The sequence below is a fragment of the Oxyura jamaicensis genome, chromosome 2 (genome assembly GCF_011077185.1).
Source record: "Oxyura jamaicensis isolate SHBP4307 breed ruddy duck chromosome 2, BPBGC_Ojam_1.0, whole genome shotgun sequence".
Taxonomy (NCBI): Eukaryota; Metazoa; Chordata; class Aves; order Anseriformes; family Anatidae; genus Oxyura; species Oxyura jamaicensis.
In genome coordinates this window covers 50,785,497-50,806,115 of record NC_048894.1, presented here as the reverse complement: position 1 = coordinate 50,806,115, position 20,619 = coordinate 50,785,497, and the positions used below count along the sequence as shown (strand labels likewise).

At 37.3% G+C, this 20,619-nt stretch overlaps 1 protein-coding gene across 2 annotated transcripts in view; it reads left to right on the top strand.

Moving 5' to 3' along the window:
• CDKAL1 (CDK5 regulatory subunit associated protein 1 like 1) overlaps window positions 1–20,619 on the top strand; it is a 422,830-nt gene that overhangs the window by 112,077 nt on the left and 290,134 nt on the right. For both annotated transcript variants that reach the window (XM_035316554.1, XM_035316555.1), the window contains one exon: window positions 18,032–18,128. In XM_035316554.1, coding sequence (XP_035172445.1) covers window positions 18,032–18,128 — 97 coding nt within the window. The remainder of the gene's footprint in view (window positions 1–18,031; window positions 18,129–20,619) is intronic.

The window sequence follows — 20,619 nt, the reverse complement described above, 5'->3', positions numbered from 1 at the left end:
TCTCCCCTGTGGACAAACAGTAGTTTACTTAGCTTCCTAAATCGCTCCGTGCTAATGATACATCTGGGAAAGAGAGAGGTTTTCTTCTGCCTTCAAGTGAAACCATGATCTCTGATGATTTTATGAGAATTTGTTACATTTGTACCATATGACTGTATGATCTTGTTTTGATACTGAAAATTTTCACCGAATTTTCAAAGACCCTGTCTTTTCTTGCTGCTATTGTAACAAACTGGTGATTGTCAGTAAAGTCGGGAAACTCATTCCTGCTTTGCTCTCACCCTCAGCCGTGAGGCGTCCTTGTTAATGCTATCTTCTATTTCCCTCTTCAAGGAAATCTGCTTGGAAACAGAGATCTACTGTAGCGTCCCACCTCCCCCCCAGACTGATTATCTTTAACTGGGAATGCAAACAAACTGGTTTTGCTATTTTTATACACAACAGATGGGCAACTTCTGCTGTAGGGAGTTTGGCTTGACAAACTGAAGTTCAGTGTAACAAGGTGCCTTCCTACACAGCTAGGTGTCCCTGCGACCCACTTGGACTTGTTGGCTGGTTTCCTAACTGAACAGCACTTTCAGAAAACTTTAAACATCACATTTAAATCCCTCTGTATTTCTACCACAAGTGTTCCACCCAAAATGAGATACTTACTTTTAAACCGACTACGTTAGGTAATTCATAAATGGATTTCAGACTGATCATTTGATAAGGATTAGTGCCTGAATGAAGCTGATCTTCTGCAGTGTGGATTATCTCAGCGAGTAATGTGTTTAACATTTCAAAAGAACTAAATAAAAAGTTAATTATCTGGGAAGAAAACTTTAGACATGGGGTTGGGACTTGCGTGAGAACTTCTTTGGTTAGTGTGCAATTCTGCAATCAGGAAGGGTGGGAAGTATCGGAATAAAGGTATAATCAGGTGATGTTAAGGCAGGTTTTTGTTAGATCTGTGTGACAAATGGAGGAAAAAAAAAGTAAAAAAGGATGCAAAATTAGTATTATATAAGTCAGATATTTGGCAAAGAGAAACTAATGTTCCTAAGGGGATATTTGTGGTGAGCAGTTCTAAGAATAAAAGGAAGGTTATGAACATTAGAATTAAAAAGATAGATTCTATTTTTCAGTTGCACAGAAGATAGTGTATAGATGTGCTGCCTTTTTTAAGCTGCATAGTTTGTGATAACAGACTGACGTTAAGTTTAACAAATTTTGAAATACTGAGAAAATTCGATCATATTAGGAGAATGCTGATATTGAGCTGTTGTTTCAGTCTGTTGATTTAACAAGAGGCTTTCCTTGTCCTAGAGAGAACTTATGTGAGATGAGAGATATGAGATTGTAATTTATGATCTACAGAGAAAAGTTGTTGACAGTCTGGCAAAAGCATCCAGTGTTGCTTGGGCTTATGTATAATTACCAGTCCGGTATTTAGGCTCTTTCTGAATTTTTGGTCAGTGGTCATGTGGCAGATGAAGTTCTGCATTTATACAAGAAGTTTATGTATAGCTGTGGAGTCTGAAAGCAGAGTGAAAGAACATATATGCATTCAGACATCTCCAAAACACATCCTGTGGTATGATTAGGAAATTCAAGTGTGTGTTGTATGGATTGGGTACATTTTGGAAGATGATGGCTGGTTAGATATTGGCTGTAGTTCAAACCCTCAGTGTTAGGTTTCTCTAAATTACCATGATCTGACTTTTTGTTGTAGTAACATATTGCAAATACTGGTCTAGAAAACTTGTTGGCATTTTGTACACTTTCTTCCCATGTTATGCCTCCTTTGTATTTTGTCCAGCTTTGCAAAAGGAAAATTTGTAATAAAAATATGTTTTGGGTTGTATTATCCAATATTAAATATAATTAGTGAGTTGCAAACTCTCTAATACAGGGAATGTGTATGTGGAATACAAAAAAGAATGTGAATAGAGTTTGTAATGGATTAGTTAGAATTGTATATTAAGGTAACATTTTTTTAAAGTTGAAAGCATGGAGAGTCAAATTCACACTCTCTAGAATGCAGAAAATGAAATTGAAGGAGTTGGCTTTTTTAAATCTCTAACTTTTGAGTTACCTGCAAACTCTGAAATTACTCATATGATCGAGTCATAGAATGGCTTGGGTTGGAAGGGACCATAAAGATCATCCAGTTCCAACCCTCCTGCCATGAGCAGGGATGCCATCCCCTAGCTCAGGCTTCTCAGGGCCTTGTCCAGTCTGGCCATGGACACCTCTGGGGATGGGGCATCCACAACCTCTCAGGGCAATACACTTTTATTAACCCAAGTAGTCTTATTGAATATTATAATTCATGGAGAATATCACACATTCTCCACCTGCTCTTTTTGTACTTTACAACTCATAAAGCCAATATATGACTAGTAAAAATGCATCTTCCTACTTTTTTTTTTCTGAGTTACTTTTTAAAGGAAAAGTTATTTGAGGCAAAGTTTGAGATAAGTTTGCTGTAGCTAGTAACACAGTTCTATTTTACTTTTGTGTTTCCTAATTTGGTATCTGTATTATTGACATGATAATTTTCTGATGCTGAAGACATTTCAGCCGGGGTGGAAACACAATTTATCTGTCTCAGTGTTATTTTAGATGCAACTATTTTCATAGGGAGGGAAATCATTTAGAAAATAAGTATAATAGTACAAAATCTCTTTATGCTAACCTTGCTTTACACGCAAGATCTTGTCTGAGCCTGCCTAATGCCTGTCAGAGGAAAGACACTTACCTACAGCACCTGATAGCTTTTTCAGAAAGTGGTAAATAGTGGCAGGAATTGTACAGAAAGCAAGTATTCAGTAAATTGATATATAGTGTGAACAGAGGTGGAAAGTAATTTTTGGTACAATCATGGGAGTAGGAAGGGAGAATATAACTAACAGCATTTTAAGGTGAGTGCATCGGGAGTGAAGGCTCTTGAGTATTCAGAAGATCATCAGAGTACAACTGGCCTTCAGTTGACCCATGATCAGGGCACGGAATGGGGTAAGCACTTTAATTTATTAAAAAAAAAAAAAAAGCCTTTGAACAGTGCAGCACCACTAAGTTCTATAGAAATGGATTATTAACACCAGATAAGCAAACTAAAGTTTCTCCAAAGTGTTTATAACATTGAAGTGTTTTATACTGTTAAATCTAAGCCACCTTGGGTTGAGGGGCTGGTAGTAACAATGCAGAACTTCTCAAAGTTCTACTTCGGTACTTCGGTACTGTAATTTGAGAATATGAAACAGAATATTTTAAAGCAAACTTCAGGGCCACAAGGTATGAACTGGAAAACATAGTTTCTTTGAAAACCCTGATAGGAGCAAATGGATTTCTTTTCTGAAGTTTCAAAATAGGATGGTAATTTACAATGATATTCAGTAGAATTCTGAGGTGCACTAAGTGGACTTAGTTGAGAGTATTGTATTATTTAATGTACTGCTCTAAGGTGTCTGCAGAGATGAGTGTTGTATTAAAAACAGAAAATAATTAAAAACACAAAGTAGTTGCATAGAAAATGTTGTTTCAGTAATTAATATTGCTCAGGGGTATTTAAAGGTTGATATTTACTTATTATTTATCATTATTACTATTACCATTATTATTTGGACTGTGTATGTCACAGAGAAATTTGAATGTTGTAACTTTTGCATAAATTTAATGAGTCTGAAGTTCAGAGAAGGAGCTTCAACACTGAAAACCTTTTTCATTAGAGAATGAAAAAGGGCACCAGTCTGTCTTACAAGGAATATTTGGGATCCCTTGGAATTCACAGCTAGAGTCTGTCTCCATTTCCTACACAGACGTGTGTGTGATCACTACTTAGAAACTGGATTGAGACTGAGTGTGCATCATACGTGTAATCAAGGACTGGCTACAGACAGAAATGACTTTCAGGATCTTTAGGGAAGTCAAATTTGGAGCAGTAGCAACTCTGCTCTCTGGATGTCTTCTGTTGATCCAAAGGAGTGAGTATAGAGTAAGCACACACTACTGCTGGCCTGATGGTAGTTTAAGGACCACTTGAAAAAACAGTCCTAAAATGTAGAGGATTTCTGGTGCAAGACCTGTCTGGAAAGGTAGATGTTTACCTGTGAGCTTTTAGAAATGAAGGCAGAAGCAGAACTGCAGAAAATCTTTTTTTTTTTTTTTTTTCTTTCTTAAGATTAGAGATTATTTGTTACAGAAACTTTATCTGTAAAGCACCTAGCTGATTTTGCATAGTACTCACAAAATAACCTTTAAAATTTATTCATTACTCTCATGTTATACTATATTATTAAAAAAGTCACTGCTCAATGGCCCTCAGCAATGAGGCCTTTCTCCTGGCATTCCTCATGATGGGATGGGACATGCAATTGTGAAATCCTGATGGAGTCTTGTGTGGTTTACTGTGCTCAAATAGTTACTGCTGCTAACTGTGCTGCAAACTTTGTACTTAGTCGTGTTTAGTACTAGAGTCTGCTTATCCTTCAAAAATAAAATGTTCCTTAGGTCGCATCTATACGTGTACAATTAAAGAGGTTCTAGAAGGATGCTGGTATTATTCTGTGAGAATTACAGTTTATGGGAAAATGAAAGAAAAACTCATTTGGATTAAACAGGAAACTGCCATATTCATTTATTTATATTAAAGCTTCATTGGATTGCTGTTCATTATTTAGGAGCAATTGTTTATGAGTCCTTCAAATTGTTCTGGCCTTTCGGATGAGCACATGACCTAAAACTTTAATGAGCCTATGCATTTGTTATCATCTCGATGAAATGCCTGGGAATGCATTAAACTTGTAGAACATTATCTGTTGCTAAAACTACTAAAATGGTATCTTGGTTAATATAGGAGATATTTTTGGGAAAGCTAATACGTTCAGAGAAATGACTCCTTCAGCTCTACTAAAAGTTACAATTTTTAGTTCTTTAAATAATACATTTTGAACTAGATTTAGATGACTAAAATGGTATTAATTCCTCAGAATGGTGAGGGCTTCTTTCCCTCCCCCTCTTTCCACCCCCTCACTCCTCCCAGTGTTTTCCCCAGTCATATACATCAAAAAGCCTAAAATAGATTGGTTGTAAGAGTGCTGCATAAATCTTCAGTGACTTCAGGAGATGTAGCTCATCTGATCAGTCCCATTTCACAGTGGGAGTGCACTAAAGCCATCTTGCACTGCTTTATGCACTTCTGAGCATCTTGCTTTCTAATGGCATCTTCTCCCATTCCATGCTTAAGCATCAATGACAGCGACTGGGTTGAGTATTTGTCAAGCAGTGTACAGGCAGAAGCAAAGTGCAGTCTTCGTGCAATTCATGTGAGAATTCCCCTCCCCTCTTTTTTTTTTTTTAAATACAATTAAAAATGCTTGAGTAGAAAAAGACAAAATATGTTGCTTTTCTTTAGAAGATATCATTGTATGCTTTCAAATCTGTACATTTAACCACAGACTTAAAGCTTTAGTCTCCTAGAGAAAACATATGGTAATATCTCTTCAGCTTGTATTTGTGCATATTGATGTGATGATGCAAGGCCTTATTAAAGTAGCAAGTTGAAGCAGTGTAGAAATATGTTGCTTTCAGGAAATATGATGGGTCTGTGGGAGTTTAGAAACCCTTAGTTTCTGTATTGGTAGAACACCCACATTTTCTATCCCACATAGGTATATTTCAAAATGTAGCCTGTGTAGAATTGTTAGGATCTTTGCCATTACTTTGAGTGTGGTTAAAAAAAAACACACACAACAAATTAGAAAGTAAAGATATGAATGAAGAGTTGTGCTTCATAATCTACTGCAAATGAGCCTGTTCACAAAGAGGGCTCCTGTTGCAAAGAACATGAGACATGCTGGGGACCATGAGATATAAGCCAGCTCTTATGCGTCATTCTCTGTGAGTAAGGCAAACCATCTATTCAGCACTGTATTAGGAGGAATGTGACCAGGAGACTGAGGGAAGGCATTTATTCCTCTTCACCTGGGTTACTGTGGTTTGGCTGAAGTTGAAAGAAACACAATGAGACTGGAACAGGTCCATGGGAGAGCAACTAAGATGGTCAGCCTGGCATGAGTCTGGCAAACAGGAGGTTAGTGGATAATATAATTATAGTCTGCTAGTACCTGAGAGGCAACTGCAAAGAAAGTAGAACTATGAGTTGATATAATGACAGTTTAATATGACAAAAAAAAAGAAGGGAAAATAATACTAATATGTATACAAAACAAGTGATGCACAGCTCACTTGCTCACCGCCCGATGCCCAGCCAGTCCCCAGGCAGCGGCACCTTGCCCCAGCCAACTCCCCCAGTTTTATTGCTCTGCATGACATCAGGTATTATGGGATATCCCTTTGGTCAGTCTGGGTCAGCTGTCCGGGCCCTGTCCCCTCCCAGCTTCTTGTGCACCCCCGGCCTCCTCGCTGGCAGGGCAGCATGAGAAGCAGAACAGTCCTTGGCTCTGTGTAAGCACTGCTCTGCAACAGCTAAAACATCAGTGTGTCATCAGCATTATTCTCATCCTACATCCAAACCACAGCACCACACTAGCTACTAGGCAGAAAATTAACTCTGTTGCAGATAAAACCAAGGCAGTATCCAGGAGAGAAGGAGATGATTCTTAACATCATCTATTATCCCCAGCATTTCTGATGTCAGAACGCTTGATGTCAGACAGCATAGAAACCTTCAGTGTTATTTTATTATATTTTATTGTTTTGGATCTTCACCTTTCGTACCTGATGGGCAAAATTCCTTGCTGTGTTCTGCTTAGGGAGGAGTGGGGAATAAAATTTCTCAGGTTATTGAACAGCAAATTGTTCAGTTGTGACTAAAGTAAATAAACGTCTCTCTTTAATCTTTCTTTTATTTATTTTGTAGGTAGTCTGTTGCTGAGAAGCATATTGTACCTCTGAGGGGAAAAAAGACAGATTATTTAATTTTCATTTATCACTAATTTCATTTTTTAGACATTACATCAACAAGGTTTTCCATAACAACCCTTGGGCGTGCTTGCACATAACTTGCAGCCTGCATAGACTTTGAACCTGACGGGCAATGTAGTGTTTCATAACTACATTGGCTAAAATAACGAGAGGCCCTAAACTGCATTTCTCTTACGTTGAAAGAGATGAATAAAACTAAGAGTGGGAGGATTGGAAGATAAAGCAGAATAAACAGACAGTCAAAAACATAAAGGAGAGATACAGCGCAAATACCAAAATAGAGTGTTATAGGTATTACAGGAATATCTGTAGAAAGAACAGAGAAGTCCAGCAAGATTCAAATGGGTTATATAAGACTACACTGTCATGATTTTGATTTCTACTTCTTTAATCTATGAGTCAGAAGTTTTAATGTCCCTTTCCAAGCAACTTTACAGGAGACTTTCACCTGTTTTGAGACAAGTATATCTGATTAAACAGACAATTTGTATATTCACAAATAAATTCAATATAGTAGATTAAATTCTCAAGTTTGAAGGTTTGAAGTCTTGCTATTTCAAAGTAGTAGAAAGAATATTATACTCCATAGAGGAAAGTAGTACTAGAAAGAAATGACAAACCTGTGCAGTAGGTTTGGAAATATTTCTGCTGATTTTGAAAACAATCTCAATACCAATTTCCATAGATACTTGCTGAAGAAAGGATAAAATTAAACTGGAGATGTAGAGAGACAGTGAAACGTTTTTAGAACTTTAATGCCTGTCACAGGTGCACTGAAGGACATAGAGGTTCAAGGCTATGCAGAAGCTGGTAATTTTCCTTTTAAGGTACTTCCAGCTTTTACCACCTGCACCACTTCCATGGTGGTGTGGTTACCGGTAGGCTCTCCTTTGGTCAGGTTGAATCAGCAGAACTTTAATATATTTAGCACTCCGTGCCTAGAAATTGAAAGCAAGAAATTCAAAGTTAGTTGCTTGTGCTGTTAGCAGAGAACTAATAATCAGAAGTGAAAGGTAGGGAGGAAGAAAAGGCATGCAGTGCTGAGGATGTCTGAGAATTTGCAAGATTTGTTGTTACAGACTTTTAGAGCCCGATCTCTGTACTGTAAGGTAATAATAATAGAAACATAGTTAATACTTTCTCCTTCTCCAATCCCAAAATAGAACAAATATTAATTATGGAAAGCATTACTTTACCAGATACTATTTTTGTGACACATTTAAATTCGCAAGTACTGTCAGACCAGTCAACATGCTAAACTCAATTATACCTGCTTTTTTTTTTTTTCTTCGCTGTTGTTTTTCAGATTTTACTGAAATACATGAATTTTGAACAGAGAATTGGTAAAGAAAGGCCTACTACAGGAAGACAACCTTAAGACCATACTTAGACATTTGCTTAGTTATTAGTTGCCAAGTTGTTAGGCAAATGCCTAATTATGGTCTTCAGTAATTTTACTTCATTGAGTAGGTAGGGATCTAAAGAGTTTATTTGAAGAATGGAGTACGTTAACTTTTAATAGTTGTCTACATGCATTGATCAAGATATCCTGGAAAAAAATCAGTTAGCAGTGACATTTTTTGTTTAATTGTAAGAAAATAGTGAAAAGGCTTAGAAACATAGTAGAACATCTAAATGTGCTTAACGACAAAGCTCATAAGGGCTCAAATTTGCAGAGCAACAGAGGCATTACTGATTTATCTGAAGAAGAATGGTAAAAACCCAAACAGTTGTGAAATACAGTTGAAGTAAATTATTTCTTATGTTTTTAGCAAATACCTTGTACAGATTGTGCATGTCACCTGTGAATAAAATGTTTTAGCTTGTGAAGGTCTAATTGTGGAAAGCAAGTCTTGGCAGACTGTGTTGTTCACTTGATTAGAGGTGGAGGTTCGTTTTAACCAGCAAGTGGGTGTGACTGAATCCAGGCTTGGAAGAGGGAAACCTGCAGCGTGACCTGAAGTGCCTTAGTTATCATTTCACTCAGAACTATTCTTCAGAGCAATGTTTCTTGTGTCTAGAGAGGTAATTACTATTCTTTCTCTGTATATCTTTAATTTAACTACTGTTCCTAGAGATAACTTCCTATATGGTTAGCACACTACTTCCACTACAGATTTATAGTGGGGATGAAGGGAGAAACGATGAAAGAAGGAACAAGTTTTGGTGCCAGCACCTAAACCACAGAGCTTTCCAGATGAAATTTCCTAAACTTGGTGTCGTCTTAAAGCACTGGCCTGCCTACACCAAACAAAATAAGGAAGTTTGATTCAAGTGAGATTATGGTCAAAATACAAAAACCAAACCCTCCAAGCCATTCTTGCATAAAAAATTAAAAACTACTTTTCCACAGGTCAGCAAGCAGGGTTAGAGCTGAGCTGTGAGAAAAGCTTGCTCAAGAGTGCTTATAATTTGGATAGGAGGGTTTTAATTTGAATAATGGTACCCCAAAAACTGCAACATCTGATCAGATTTTATGTTCTGGTTAAGAATACAATGTATGGAGCAAAGCATACTCCTGGTTTGATTTTTTTTATGGCTTTTGTAGTATTTTGTGTTGTATGGAAGGGTCTGTCAACCTCTTAAATAGGGAAAAAATCTTGACTAGTTAGAAGTAATGAAAAAAAAGAAATATGCTTTCTAGCAAGCAAGTAAAAACAGGTTCACCATCAGCCAAGGTGAATTTTTTGAATAGATTATCAATAATTAGGCTTTCCTTCTAAAAACAATTCTGTTGTTGTCAGACAGAAAAAAATCAATTGTGGTTTTGCAAAGTTGCTTTGAAGTCATAACGTTAAATTGCTTTTCTTAGTCAATCATGTGGAGGGACAGCAGTTGGTCTGCACCTGTTCTTGAGTGTCAGAAAACCATCCTGATAGCTCTCTGTTTTGGGGAAATAAACTTCCACTGTGATTTTGGTTAGTTCAGTCGTGCGTGGGGCTACAAAAACTACCAACAGCAGCAAGATGAGATGTAGGGCTTACTCCTTGATCCTACTGTGCTCCTGTATACATTGAGGTTCTGAGTTTTCAATTTGATAAAATTTGCATACTGTTACCTTTTAAGCCTATGCAAGAAGAAAACATGCAGAAAAGGTCATTATTGCCACTAAACACAGCATTTCTGTGAATAAGGCTTGCACAAGAATAATTGTTGCACCTTTGATTGCTGCCCGTAAAGTTACATTTATAGAAAATTTGAGTAAAACTCAGGCATGAATCTGACTTGGTCTGGAGTTTAAAATGAGATTGTTTCCCAGCCTTCTGCAGACAAACCTGTAGTCACTTCCCTTGCATGCTAAGTAGATGGATGAAAGCAAGTTTCTATTCAAACCAAGGTATTAGAGCTAATACAATAAGCTGTTCTGAGAAAACGCACTGTAGGTTGGAAGCAGCTGCTAGCCCGTAATTTTGGAGTGTGGTGCAAGCAAGTGTCTGACATAAAAGGCTGGATGGATCTGTTCTTCTTGTGAAAAGAAGTAGTCTGCTTAGTGTGTTCAGACAGTTTCTTACTTCTTATTTTCTTGAGAATGGGAAAGATGCGAGAAGTGTAAAGCCTATTCATGCAGGTACGGTGATTACCCAAGTGTAGATAGAAAACACTTTTTCTTCCCCAAGTGTGTCCTCTCAGAAACTTAGGGAATAATGTGGTATGTAGCATGTGAGTCATACTTGGCATTCTTCTCAGAGCTGATATTTCATGTCCATTGTAGATGGATATTTTAAAGAACCTCAGTTTTGAGTCTGATGGAGCAAACATTTGTCTTTGAAACATTTTGAGAAAAGAGGTGCTCCCATTTGTCAGGACGACAACATGCAACTTACCTTTCCTCTGGAGTATTTACATGTTATGTGATGTTTTTTGCCAAAGGAGACAACTTCAGGGGATGCAGCACAGTAATTAGGGGGTTGCTTTGCTAGCCATGGGTCCTCAAAACCAATTTAGGATAATTCAATAATTAGCATCAATGAGCTCAAGTGAACTTAACATCTTCACATGCTTCACAAAGCATGGTAATTCTTTTGGGGCTGTGGAGGTGTACAAGGAAGCTGACAGACCTAAGTAGACTTGAGCAGTTCTGAGAAGATAATTCTAATGTCTAATTCATAATGTTGACAAGTTTTCATCATATTTTCTAAATGTATTTCATTATGGAGTTGCCCTTAATGCAGACAGAACCACACGTATGAGAGTTTATTACATCCTTCTTGTTTTTTATTCACCTATTCAGGATATTGCAACCCAACTTGAACATTTCATAAAACACGTTAAGCTCGGCTGTAGACAAAATGAGAAGTTCCTATGTCCTCTTTCTGCTTCCTTTTGAACATCTTTCACTTCATGATCGTTTTAGCTCCAATGCTGAACCTCTTGTGTGAGCTGATATAAGTGAATAAAATAACAACACAACAGCTCTATAACTTTCTCCTTTATTAGTGAGTTAAATGGGTCCATGGAAGAATCCAGTGAACTGAAGAACTTGGAGCAAAGCAGGAGTAATACCACATGGCCAGAAATGAGAAAGAGGAGGGACTGAAGTTGGAGAAAAGTAGGAGCAGTGGTAGCAGACAGGAAGGGTAGGAATCAAGCCTTTAGTAATGAGACATTAGATTGGTTCAAAACCTGTAGCATCACAGAAACCCTATGTAATTTTTCAAACTGAGAATAGCAGTGTGATTTTACGGATTTTCAGGAATTTATCCCAGATACTATATAGGCACCATATTTTCATTCCAGTGATGTTGCGCTCTCTTTAAAACTTACGGCTTCCTATTGATTAATTAAGCAGATGAGACAATTGGAATATATTTCACATTAATTAATCTTGAGCAAAATAGCATTTCTCTTTCCCCATAGACCCACATCATCATTTCTACAGCCTGGGAAGTAGTATCTCCCAGTTTTACTTTCTGTAACCTTTGACAGATTAATCTCACAATATATCCTGATCATACTGTAGACAGACAGAGCTGTGTTAGCAAAACTTTTCATATATTTTTTCATGCATTTCTCTGGGGGTTTGTAGACACAAACCTCCTGCTGATTTATAGTCTCACACCTTTCTGAAACACCTGATAAGAGGTGCTGTGGATTTTGTGTAGTAGAAAGTCGTGAGAATGACATGAGGAGACTATGTAAGTGTACTGCACAATTTGATTTATCTATACACATCCTAAACGGAAAGTCACAAGTTTTGTGCTGGTACAATAACTGTGGGGGGGTCTTGGGAGCGGAGGGGGGTTATTTTGTTTGGTAGAAACAACTCATTGACATAAAAACTTGATGGTAGACAGTTGTCATCTGCCTAGTAGAATTCAGGTTGAATTACTTCCTTTCCAGTTTAGTTTCAGAGAACGATGGTGCTTCCCATTGTATTTTATCATACAAATAGTTTCTATTATTATTTTATGAACTAGTTGTTCATGAAGTGCAAAGCTTAATAGGCTCACTGTAAAGCACGTTCTTCCCCTAATGTATTGCTTTTGCTGAAAAATTGCTCTCCTCTTCTTTGACTTGCATTTATTTGGGTGTTACTTAGTACAAGTAAGGCTGTAAGCAGCCTTCTATTCATTGTTAAAACAGTTCTTCATTATTTAATTTCATCAGCAATGGATTTTGGAGAAGAACTGTAGTTTGTTAGTATTTATTTGATTTTTTAATCATGTAGTTTGTGGTATTGTTGGTGATATTGTTGCAGGGATTGAGTGCACCCTCATTAGGTTTGCACATGACACCAAGTTGGCTGGGAGCGTTCATCTGCCTGAGGATAGAAAGGCTCTGCAGGGGGATCTGGATTGACTGGATGGATGAGCCGAGTTCAACTGCATGAAGTTCAACAAGACTAAGTGCCGGATGCTGCACTTGAGTCAGAGCTACCCCATGCAGCGACATAGGCTTGGGGAAGACTGGCTGGAAAGTTGCCCAGCAGAAAAGGACCTTGGGGTGTCAAAAGCCAACAATGTGCTCAGGTGGCCAAGAAGGCCAATGGCATCCTGGCTTGTGTCAGAAACAGTGTGGCCAGCAGGGCCAGGGAGGCGATCGTGCCCTTGTATTCTGCTCTGGTGAGGCTGCAACTTGAGTACTGTGTTCAGCTTTGGGCCCCTCACTACAAGAAGGACATGGAAGTGCTAGAATGCATTCAGAGAAGAGCTGATGAAGGGCCTGGAAGGGCCTCCTCATTAGTCCTATGAGGAGTGGCTGAGGGAACTGGGCTTGGTTAGTCTGAAGAAGAGGAGGCTCAGGAGGAAGGCCTTACTGCTCTCTACAGCTACCTGAAAGGAAGTTGTGGGGGGCTGGAGGTTGGCCTTTTCTCACAGATAACTAGTGATAGGACTAGAGGGAATGGCCTCAAGTTGTGCAGGGGAGGTTTATGTTGGACATTGGGAAGAATTTCTTCTTGGAAAGAGTTCTTGGGCATTGGAACGTGCCCAGGGGAGTGGTGGAATCACTCAATCAATCTTTGAACTTTGTCATCTTTTTTTTTTTTTTTTTTTTTTCTTAATTTGCTTTCCCTAAGTTTGAACATCAAGGAAAGGGCCCCAGCTATTTTTCCTGTGGTGCTTCTACCTGAATAGCTGTATAAGTTAGGAAAAAATCATACAACTTACAGCAGCAGCTACCATGGTATCCAGCAGCGTTGCCATACACACAGTGCTGATTATGGCTGATTATGGGCAAGCTGTTATGGGTGATGTAACTAACCCTTTTTGAAGGGTGGAAGTCATTTCTTTATCCATGTCATGTTATTGACCAAATTTTCTTGGAACTCAAAAAAAAAGTGATGGAAAAGGAACCCTTGTTCCTTCAGTTGCATAAAACTGTGAGCAGAATATTCCAGTTTGGCAATGTGATAGTGCAAGTACAGTTGCAATGGCTATATGTGCAGAGGATACAGGGGGTAATCTGTGAACTCACCATTAATCTTTTAAAAGTGCTCTACTGCATAGTGATCTTTTTTTTGTACCCCTGTTTTTTCTCACTTGTTCTTGTTCCACACCCATTACTTAGAAAGGAGCTAGAATAATTCTTTTATTTGAAACAGAATTGCTCTAATTAAATTTCTCTTCAAATTATATATCTTGCAATTTTTAGAAAAGAGTGCATTTCTAGAAAATGTGTCCTGATACAAATAAATGGAAAGTTCAAGGTAAGGATCATGTAATTGAAAAATACAAAAGATGTCTGAAAGGGAAGATGTATTTATTCATGCCACTACTAGATTCCATAAAGTATTATTCTCATTACTATTCATGTTTTCTGAAGGATAAAGGCTTTTCTAATATAGTTGCCGTGCTAACTAGACTTCTAAAGAATAATTTTTGTAGGCTTTTGTTAGTATGAGCAGGGCTCATTAAACAATATTAAAAGGAGGTAACAATATAGTGCTGGAGTGCATATTTTCTGAAGTGCTTTCTTGATAAATGAGACAAAAATTTTCATAGGTTCCTTACTACAGTTTTTCCTTTATGCTGGATTTCATGGACTGTATACTGTAACATGGATGCAATGAAAATCGACTGTGATTGAAAATTTTGTTCCAACATTTGTTTAATTGCATTTTAAAGCAAAAAATTTCATTGTACAAAATTCTTTATTCTTTAGAGACCTGCACAACTTTAAAAAACATTTAAATGAAGGCAGAGCTTATTAGGAGGAATATTCAGTTTAACTTTCTTCCCCCTAGCTCCAGTTATAGTCCCAGAAGATATAGCAAAATGTTAAAGCTATGAAATAACATTAAAATGCCATTTAATGTGTCAAGGGAAACTTTGTTTATTTTTCTCTTCAGATAAAAAGACTTGAATAAAAGCTTTTCCCTCTGTAGTACCTGCAGGTTTTCAAGTAGATGGAGAAGGCTGTTGCTAGCAGCAGATTATACCAGATGTACAGTTGCCTAGGGATGGGTGCTTTGTTTGCTGGAGACAGGTCTTATTGTCTTGCCTTGAGGCGTTAGGTTGAGTCTGTTAGACCATGTAAGTAGTGATTTTTATCCTTTGAGCTAGTGGAGTGTCACATGGTGGTATGTGACATTTTTAGGTAATGCATGAAGTAGATATATATTTTTTATTTTTTTTAAAACTTGGATAAGTAGAAGTAGGTGACCTCTATAGAAGTTTCGCAGAAACCTTAAATATTTACCACTGAAAGAAAAGGATTGCCAATTTTAGAGACAAGTTGCTAGGTTCCCAGCCTAAGAAATGTACTAAATTAGCATTTCATCATAGTTCTTTCTTCCTTGATGAAATTTCTGTAGATAGATGAAAGGATTTACATTTATATTAAATATTGTAACATGCAAGTAGAGGACCAATGAGGCTCTGTATGATGAATATCTGAAGATTTCCTGAAATTTCCACTAAAAGAAAATGGAAAGCTTTATAGATATATTTACTGCATTTATATTAGACATGAAATAATAGGTGTAATACATTTTTATGTTAATTCACACTTGTCTGTATATAGGATATTTAATTTGTTCCTTCAAAATACCTCATTACTAATGCAGCTGCCTACAGAAGATATTTGGCAAGATGGGCTGTGTTCTGTAATTTTACAATTCCTGTGTTCTTATGAGATTATATTTTCATTTGAGGTATAATTTGCAAATACATCTGTCCACGTTATAATTACAAAGTGAAAATTGTGACTCAGTAACAGAAATGGTTGTATTATCAGTCTAGTTTTGTAAGTTTTTCTTCATTAAATCTGTATCTGGAGTTTTGCATCCAGATTTCCAGGTAGTTTAGCATCCTTGTTGTGCTTGTCAAACATTACTTTCTCTAGTGCATTTAGCTTGAGGCAGCTCAAGCAAGCCAAAGAGTGTTAAGTCATATAAACAATAGAGTATTTTGGATAAGATAATTTTTATGAAAAATGTTATGATATGACTTAGTCTATTTCAACGTAACAGTAAACCATTAATTTACATATTGCTGGAGAAAAATGTGTGTGTAGAAGGTTCCAGTTTGACAGAAGTCTGGCAGGAGGTTGTGATATAACATGCAATTGTGAATGATATTTCTTAGAGCAACTCATATGTCGGACCTAGCAAGTCTGCTATTATTATTCAGTGCTTCTCTTCTCTACTGTTTTGCAGATTATCATAGAATTATAGACTTTAAAGACCACCCAGTTCCAACCCCACTGCCATGGGCAGGGACACCTCCCACCAGACCAGGTTACCCAAAGCTCCATCCAGCCTGGCCTTGAACACCTCCAGGGATGGGGCATCCACAGCTTCTCTGGGGAACCTGTGCCAGTGCCTCACCACCCTCTGAGTAAAGGACTTGTTCCTAATATCTAATCTAAATCTGAACTCTCTTAATTTAAACCCATTTTCCCTTGTCCTATCACTCCACTCCCGGACAGAGTCCCTTCCCAGCCATTATAGCCATATATATAAATATATATAGCCACATAGCCAGTCCCTTTTAGCCATCCATCACAGCACTCCAGTTGTGTAAGTCATCCCACCATGTTCCTGGAATAACAATTATATTACAGTTTTCTAGCTACATGATGGCTTCCAGATCCCACTGTTTGTTGCCCATGCTGTGTGCATTGGTATAGAAGTGTTCAGCCAGGCTGTTGATCCTGTGAGAAAAATCTCAAATGATTTTCTTCAGACAGGATCTTCTGTGAAGCTATTTTATTTCCGATTGCAATGGCGGGCATCCTGTCAATCAGGAGCGCATTTTAGTAAACAAATCATAACCTTTTATTCCCTATTACCAGACGCCTGATCACCTCCCCTGTTTCCTCACTGGCTGAGTACTACAGGTTCACAAGCTACTTGATGCTCCTCTATACCATATATGTACAATTTCTCTTTTTTTTCAACCCCTTAATTTCTCCTTTCTTATGTTTTGAGAACTTGTGATCTTTGTTTTACTGTTCTCACACTGCTCATCCTGTTTTTCTCAAACTTCTACCTTATTTTGGAACAGCGAGGCCTTCTACTGTCCACTTACCTATTTAGCATTTCTCCTTATTATGACTACACAACTGCCTTGGAATAAAGAAAAATAATTCTCTACTTCAAAAACACAACTTTGTTCCTCACAATCCTGGCACCTTTTTGAGGGAAGAACCCCTAATTCCTATGTGGCATTTCTCAGGTGTTTCTCTGGTTTCTAATGCATCAACAATGCTTGGGTCTTGCTGCTGCTCAGATCTCAATCCCCTACTCACACCAAACCTAATTTAAAACCCTCCATGTAATTCTCGCCAGGCGGTTGGCAAAGATGCAGTCATTGTTAAAAGGGTCGATATGCTGATGGATGATTTTCAAAGTTTAATGAACATACAAAGGTTTTATATCCCACTGTTTTCTGTTCAGGGCTTCCTATAGTTCCAAGATTCAGTGATGGCTTAATACACAGTATTGAATTTAAAGTGAGTCAAAATATTACTAAAATATTCCTAAAGAAATCAATGGTGTTATCCATTTGATCTTAATGTTTTGGTTTCCCACTTGGTGCTAAGGTAGTACCAACGTTGAGGAATTATGTAAGTCAATATTCACACAAACGTCTGCCAAAGAGAAGCAGACAAGCAATTAAAGCTTGAAAATACTCAGTCTGATTTTATTTATTTATTTATTTTTGTAATAGAAATTTAGAAAAATGATGTCATTGGTCGTTTCTGACTGGTATTAAATAGCTACTTATGTTCTGAACTAGTGGGTCCTATCTGCATAGGATGTCCCTTTCACTCTGTATAACTTTTCTTGACTCACAATTTCTCAGTCCCATCTTTCTTGATGAGATTCTTTGTGAATTGGTGTCATTGTGGACAACAAAGATTAGCTGCATTTGATGAGGGCTTTCAAAGTTGTATTTACATCCAAGATGTACAATGGTAATGCTCTCTGTAGATACTTCACAAACTGAGCCACGTGTGCTGTAGCCTGAACTCTGGTACGGGGTTTTTCCTTTGTATTGTTTTGTTTTGTTTCTGAGGTCCAAACATGTACAAGCTGATTCTGATTTGGGAATGTGTTCACTGTGGTTGCTTTCTTGTTGCATGCACACTATGACTACTTTGAAATTGCAAATGATCAATTTAGAAAATATTAACACGGTCTGTCTGTCTTCTTTAGGAAAGCCCAAGAAGGGAACAAGAAAGTGGTTTTAGCAGGCTGTGTTCCTCAAGCCCAGCCTCGTCAGGACTACCTGAAAGGCTTAAGTATTATAGGGGTATGTATCTTTATCAATTAGAAACCAATGTTTTTCATAAATGTTTTCAATAGGCCAATGTCATTATATATGCATAATTGACTTCCCCCTGGAAAAAGCAGTGGAGAAACTCGGTACTTCTGTTAGCCTCCTTGCATTATACAGTACATAAGCTTTCTTGCATCCACAGTGATTTCCTTTGTTGTGGGAGGAGGGAACAACGAGATGGATATGTTGGCAGAAATGATTTTAAGTGCCATTTGTAGCCTTAAAGGGATGAAGATAGCCATAGCCATATTGTTTAAAATATGACAGTTTATTTGCATTAAGATGAACAAATACACCCTGTATTAAAATCAGTGAGAGATGTATAGAAGACTAGAACAAAAATGTTAACACAGACACAGCTGAGGGTCTGATGATAGGTATTGTTTTTTTCCCCCGTGTACAATTAAGACAGAAGGCAGTGATCATTTTGGTTAAACCTGAGGCAGTCTGAAGAGTTAAATCCACCAGTGACTGAGTTGTTAAACAGTTAACCAAGCTTTACCTTGACAAGCTTTATCTGAGAGCTTTTGGCATAATTCAACTAGTGAAGTGCTTTCAGTATCCTTTGAGATAAAGCAATAGTGTCTAATTGATTCACCTTTGTAAAATCCTCCTGAAAATCTGAGATTCAAAGCACAAGCTAGAAAAGATTTGTCATTGTTTAAGGCTTTAGATTAAAACTGGATGAAATGGCCTGTATGAATTGAAACACTGTCATTGGATTCAGTGTGTGAGTTACAGAGTGAAATTGTCTCGTATTATGTTAAGTCAGATGACTTTTTCCTACATTACAAATGTAGAGAGGTCAATGTGTTTCCACTTCAGTTTGATGAATTCAGATTGAAACTAAGATAAAGGAAGAATAACAAAATATTCCAAAGATTTCACTTTCATTAGGAGAAGAGCTTACAAGACGCAATTGTTCAAAGTAATTTAGAAGTAAAATCGTAGTTTGCGATTAGGAAGAAGATGAATTCATTAAATAATTTACTGGAATTCTTTGTAAAGATAGACTTTGTGCTGTTTGATTGACTTTTTTAATTACTACTGTCACTCAAAACGTTTTATCTCCCCCCCCCCCTTTTTTTTTTCCAGATGCATTCTCAGTGACATGCTAATGCCTATAAATTAACTCATTGCTCAGAAATGATACTCAGGGGCTATAAAATGCCACACTTATCTGTATAGATGACAATGCATTGATAGTTACAGTTCAAATGAATAAACAAATTTTCCATTGCACTGTGCAGTCTTACTTTGCCAAATTACATGCAAGGGAACTGTGGTGCTCTGTCATCTCTAAGACTTCAAGTAATTAAGTGCAATTTACTCTGTGCAGCAGGATAGGGGAAAAAAAGGTGAAGGGATTTCATGGATTTATATGACCTGTGATTGTTCATATAATAAATATGGAGACATCTACATGCATGAAGACAGAGATAAAAAGTATATTACATGGCTATAAAATGAATATGTCACAATCCTTTGGTCAAGGCTGTCATCTGATATTTCAGTTCTGATGAGTTGGGAAGTTTGGGGGACCCGAAGTTTGATTTTATTTTATCATTTCTCCAATATTTTTTCACTTTCCTTTTTAAGTAGTATGTGATTTCTGAAAATTAGCCTCTTCATTTTAATCTTGATGCCTAGAGCCAGTGGTTAATGAGAGAATTTGCCATTTAGTATTTATTACAGACAGACTTCTGTTAGGAGTTGTATTAGGCTGTTACTGCAGCTTTCCAAAATACTGAGTTAGACCTGGAAATACTGAAATATGATCTACGCAATAAGGACACTGTCTTCTAACTGTCATTGATGAGATAAAATTTACTTAGATGCTTAAGCTTAAAGGTCTTAAAATTTAGGCATGCTATTAACAGAAGCAGAGCCAACAACAGATATTGTCTTTGTTTTCAGTTTGTATATTTAAGGCTTTCTTCACATTTTACAAAGAGTGTGTGGGATGGCTATATATAAAGGATAAGAATTATGTTACTACTGCAAAATATTTCTTGAAAGGCAGTTTTGGCAGAATTGAAAAACTGTTCTGCTGGCAGTTGGACACCTATCTGGGTTTAAAACTGTAAACCTATGAGCGTACTTGTGGCAATCTTTGCCACCAGGTTGGTCTCATCTTCACCTTGGCTGAGAGATACAGTTGATTAATAGTTGCTTATGTAAGCTCTGCTATTTTTTATTTTTTTTAATGTTGGCTGAGGAAGTGGTTATTTACTGGCAATTATAACTCCTTTGGGGTGGCTTTGAAAGGCAATGTGTGTCAGAGGTCTTTTTTGCTCATCTTGGTATGATGAAGGAGTTGTGATGTAATTACCAGTGAAATTCTAGTAACTGAAGTCTTGTTTTGAGCTGTGCCTTAGAAATACAGTACTCAACTCCTACTGTTTTTTATTTATTGTTCAAGTTGGGCAGAAGGGAAGAAAGGGCAACTTCATATCTGTGTTAT